At 39.8% G+C, this 3,912-nt stretch overlaps 1 protein-coding gene across 3 annotated transcripts; it reads left to right on the top strand.

Moving 5' to 3' along the window:
* Positions 1–60: 60 nt before the first annotated feature.
* On the top strand, positions 61–3,626 carry LOC108353960 (golgin subfamily A member 6-like protein 1). Of its 3 annotated transcripts, none has more exons than XM_017605150.1 (3): positions 61–194; positions 360–563; positions 3,360–3,626. In XM_017605150.1, the coding sequence occupies exons 1-3, from the start codon at positions 99–101 to the stop codon at positions 3,510–3,512; spliced, it is 453 nt and encodes a 150-aa protein (XP_017460639.1). In that variant the 5' UTR covers positions 61–98; the 3' UTR covers positions 3,513–3,626. The 3 variants fall into 3 exon arrangements, with proteins under 3 accessions (XP_017460639.1, XP_017460640.1, XP_017460638.1); XM_017605151.1 differs by lacking the exon at positions 3,360–3,626 and adding an exon at positions 2,183–2,310; XM_017605149.1 differs by lacking the exon at positions 3,360–3,626 and adding an exon at positions 873–1,120.
* The last annotated feature ends 286 nt before the right edge of the window (positions 3,627–3,912 follow it).

The following is a 3,912-nucleotide window of genomic DNA, read 5'->3' as shown; positions in this document are numbered from 1 at the left end:
CTTTTCAACTACTTACATAGCTTCTAATTAAATCCGAATGATATAATAATTCTCCTAAGTAAAAAAAATCGCTTTCATTTCCCTCCCTATCTTCACAGATGGAACGCGATTTGGATAAAACTCATCACAGCGGTTTTATGAATGATTTGCTTGGCCGTTCAGATATCTCGGAAAATGTGAATGCTTTACAAAAAGTTTGTATAATATTACTTAATTTATTACTGCGCATACTTTAATAAAATATAAAAATCACTAAAATCTCAAATTATTATCTTTTCTTTTCTCACTCCATCTCTAATTTGTTGGCAATCCCTCGCTTTCTTTGCTCTATGTATTATGCCACTTAAATGAACCCGTAGATACGCGAACTCGAGGGCATGGTGACACAGTCCGAGGAGAAAATGCATTCGTTACAATCACAAGTCACGAAATTAGAAGAAATCATAGCAAAACGTGATGAGACAATCAAGGAGTATGAGGAAAAAGTAAAAGAGTTGGCCTTTCAAAATGCTGAGCTGCTGGAAATGATGGAGAACAAAGAAAAAGATATGGCAAATGTAGAGGTGAGTTCTTATACAAATAGCATTGCTACATTTAAGCATTCATTTAGGCATAGTTGCGATAATATTTTACGTTGCATTCGAGATGTTCACAGAAGTAAGCATAGAAATAGTATTTAGTATTATATGAAAATTCGTATTTAAACACGAAACGTTGCAAGCTTTTTATCGCATACTTGCGCGTGTTTCCAAGTAAATGTTTGTCCACTAAACAATTATTTTATAATTTCCTTCAACCCTACTCTCCCACCCATCTTATTTTTTTCGTTATCTTTCCATTTATTACATTTATTCGCGCAATTCGCGTTAAAGCTTAATTTGAAAAGTCTTCGTCTGACCAATGCCGATTTGAAGGAAGATAATCACAATTTAATTGAAGCTCTAAAAGCCACACAAGATAATTTCCGCAAAGAATTTTCGAATGTGAAAGTATGTGAAAAGAGAATGCGTGAACAACAGGATGCATTAAGCAAAATGCAAGTAAGTTTTTTTTTGTCGCAGTTGCGAGCCTTTTAATGATTAGCTAGAAATTCGTAGTTGAAGTAGACTAAGTTGCGGTTGGTAGATAGTATACAACACAGCTATTTTGGATTTCAAAACGGGTCGGAATTATATGCAGTTAAGACTGTTCTCCCAGCAGCGTTCCTCAGGATTCTCATAGGAAACATTTTATGCTGCTGAGAGGGACCTACAGTTTTACGCCGACTACGATCGATCGATTTTTGGATGGCCTCAGTAATAATAATTTTAACTTAATAATTAAAGAGCACAACAACACTTATCGCCCCAGTGAGAAAACCGTCTTAGTGACATCTGATTTGTCGAAAGGCTACCTCGCCTTTTGTCATTCTACGCTACTAAAATTCTCGTGAGTTGTCGACAGTTAGTACGCATTCTGATCAAACTTCGAAGGCATGGTGAATTAAAAAGGTGGTCCCACAAGTTGATGTCCACTCTCCACTACTGTTTAACTTTTTTTAACTATTTCCAAACTTCTCAGCAGCTGGAGGCAGTTTCACTGATCTCATACGCTGACGACGGCTCGATATTGACGTCCGGTAATTGTATATCTCTAATATTTCTCGCTTCTTCGCGACATGGAGGCTTGGTCTATACCTCCACAAAATCAACGACGACGCTTTTCACCATCTAGAAATTTTAGAGGTTATCTTTAACATCTTGCTTTCCTTTTTCGCACACGCAACAACAATTGTCAAACAACAGACCGCCAGAAAAAACATAAAACCGCAGCTACAATGCCACTCATAATGGTGCAAAGAGCAAGTAAGTCTTGGTCGGCTGTTTCCACAGGGAATATCCGAACAATCACTTGCTGGAAGTAGCGCTAGACTAGGTACACATAGAAGAAGGTATCTCTACGAACTATCGTGCGGGCTCCAGGCATATGTACATGGCACAACCACTGCACATGATGTTGTACAGGCAGTCAGTAAATGAAATTCACCGAGAGATAATCACCACTTTTACTCACCCTCGCACCTTGAATGCCGTTGTCGGAGTTCAACCACCCCACGCAGATGAAGATTTTCAGATGCCGTGAGGGACTCTGCCGGAAAAAAAACGATCTAGCTGCTATAGTAGGTTAAACTTCTATTTTTCAGACTCGATCCCGACATGCCCCGTATGTGAAGGTAACCTTTTTAAACCGGCTCTGGTAACATCGCTTTCCTCGTTGCCTCGCCAGTCGGGTCTACGTAACCGGAACGACCCAGATTTGCATCTGGCCAAGGACTGTCAGTCTTGGGGATTTGTATGCTGCTCCAACAACAACAACAACATACCTTTCCTTTTGGTCCGACTCTGTCGAAACTGCACTTTTTCNGGACTGTCAGTCTTGGGGATTTGTATGCTGCTCCAACAACAACAACAACAACAACATTCCATTCCTTTTGGTCCGACTCTGTCGAAACTGCACTTTTCTTGGGCCTACCGCTAGTTGGGCTTGGTGATAACGGTTGATAGGCAGCCGAATTTGGGGTCTAGTGGTGCCGCTACAACAGCGTATCACAGATAGATACAGAGTTGCCCACTTGCATTTTGTTTAGGCAAGCACAACACTGAGAACTGGTATTAAACTATAGGTGTTTCACTTTTATTACCCGGAAACATCGTTAAATTAAGATATAAAAAAATTACAAAATTAATAAGTTTATTCTAAAGCAACTCTTCATTCCTTCCTAGGCTCAGAAGTGATACTCTGCATAAAATTCTTTACAATTCGTATATGTAAATAGTGTATTATTTAACACATATATACAAACGAAAAAGTGTCACGAAATCGGCAAATATTTTTTCAGTACAAAGGTTTACAGTAAAGCTTCAAAAGTAGTTTTGCGATGTAGAATTTGNGCTCAGAAGTGATACTCTGCATAAAATTCTTTACAATTCGTATATGTAAACAGTGTAGTTAGTGCAAAAAATTATTTTACACATATATACAAACGAAAAAGTGTCACAAAATCGGCAAATATTTTTTCAGTACAAAGGTTTACAGTAAAGCTTCAAAAGTAGTTTTGCGATGTAGAATTTTTTCGGTTTCGCTAAAATGTATGTTTTTTGAAATTTTGAATTTATTCTCGCTGTTCCGCGTTCAATGGTCATTTAATTTTTCATATCCTCTTCCAAACCTCTCTTATTCTGATCCCTTCTCTTCTATTACCTGCACCTCAACATACCAGTCCACAATTTCTATTAAGACAGCAAATACCGCACGTCTACTTGAACGCATTCAAGACTACGAAAAAATGGTAACCAAAATGAGTTTCGAACGTAATTTAGCCAAACGAGAGAATCGCTTCTTTCGTGCCATTATTGGCAAACTACAGCGCAGCAAGAATGAGTGTTTCACCATCGAGAAGAAGGAGGTCTATCAGCAATATGCGCACGAGTTCGACGAGAAGCCAGTCGATTGTAACAAACATTACGAAATGAACTATCGCGACATGTTGAAGGCGCGCGGCGATTTTCAAGGTGAATATTTGCTCAAACAGAAACTGTGCGTTAATTACAGCAACACCAGCGCCAAGTACACAAAAGTAGAGAAGTGTGAGCACAGCGAGCCAGAAAGTAACGCTGTTTTGAAGCGGTGTTACTTGCACGAGGGCGTCAACCGCCATAGGTGCGGCAGTGTTGGTATTAGCTCTGGTGATGCTGGTCGCACCGGCGTTGCATGCAAAGAGCTGGTCTGCAGCGATCATGAGCCAGAGTTTCCAATACGCTACACAATCAATGATGAGAGCATGTTTGCGGGCTATGGTGGCGGCGGCTGTGGTGGGCCATGTACTTCGCGATCCAATAGTTGCACTTCGTTGCAGGCAAATTTTTCCACGTC

Source organism: Rhagoletis zephyria, unplaced genomic scaffold (assembly GCF_001687245.7).
Source record: "Rhagoletis zephyria isolate East Lansing unplaced genomic scaffold, Rhagoletis_zephyria_1.1 Rzeph_scaffold_32514, whole genome shotgun sequence".
NCBI lineage: Eukaryota > Metazoa > Arthropoda > Insecta > Diptera > Tephritidae > Rhagoletis > Rhagoletis zephyria.
Note: the sequence above shows the minus strand (reverse complement) of the source record. Positions and strands in the feature narration are given on the sequence as shown.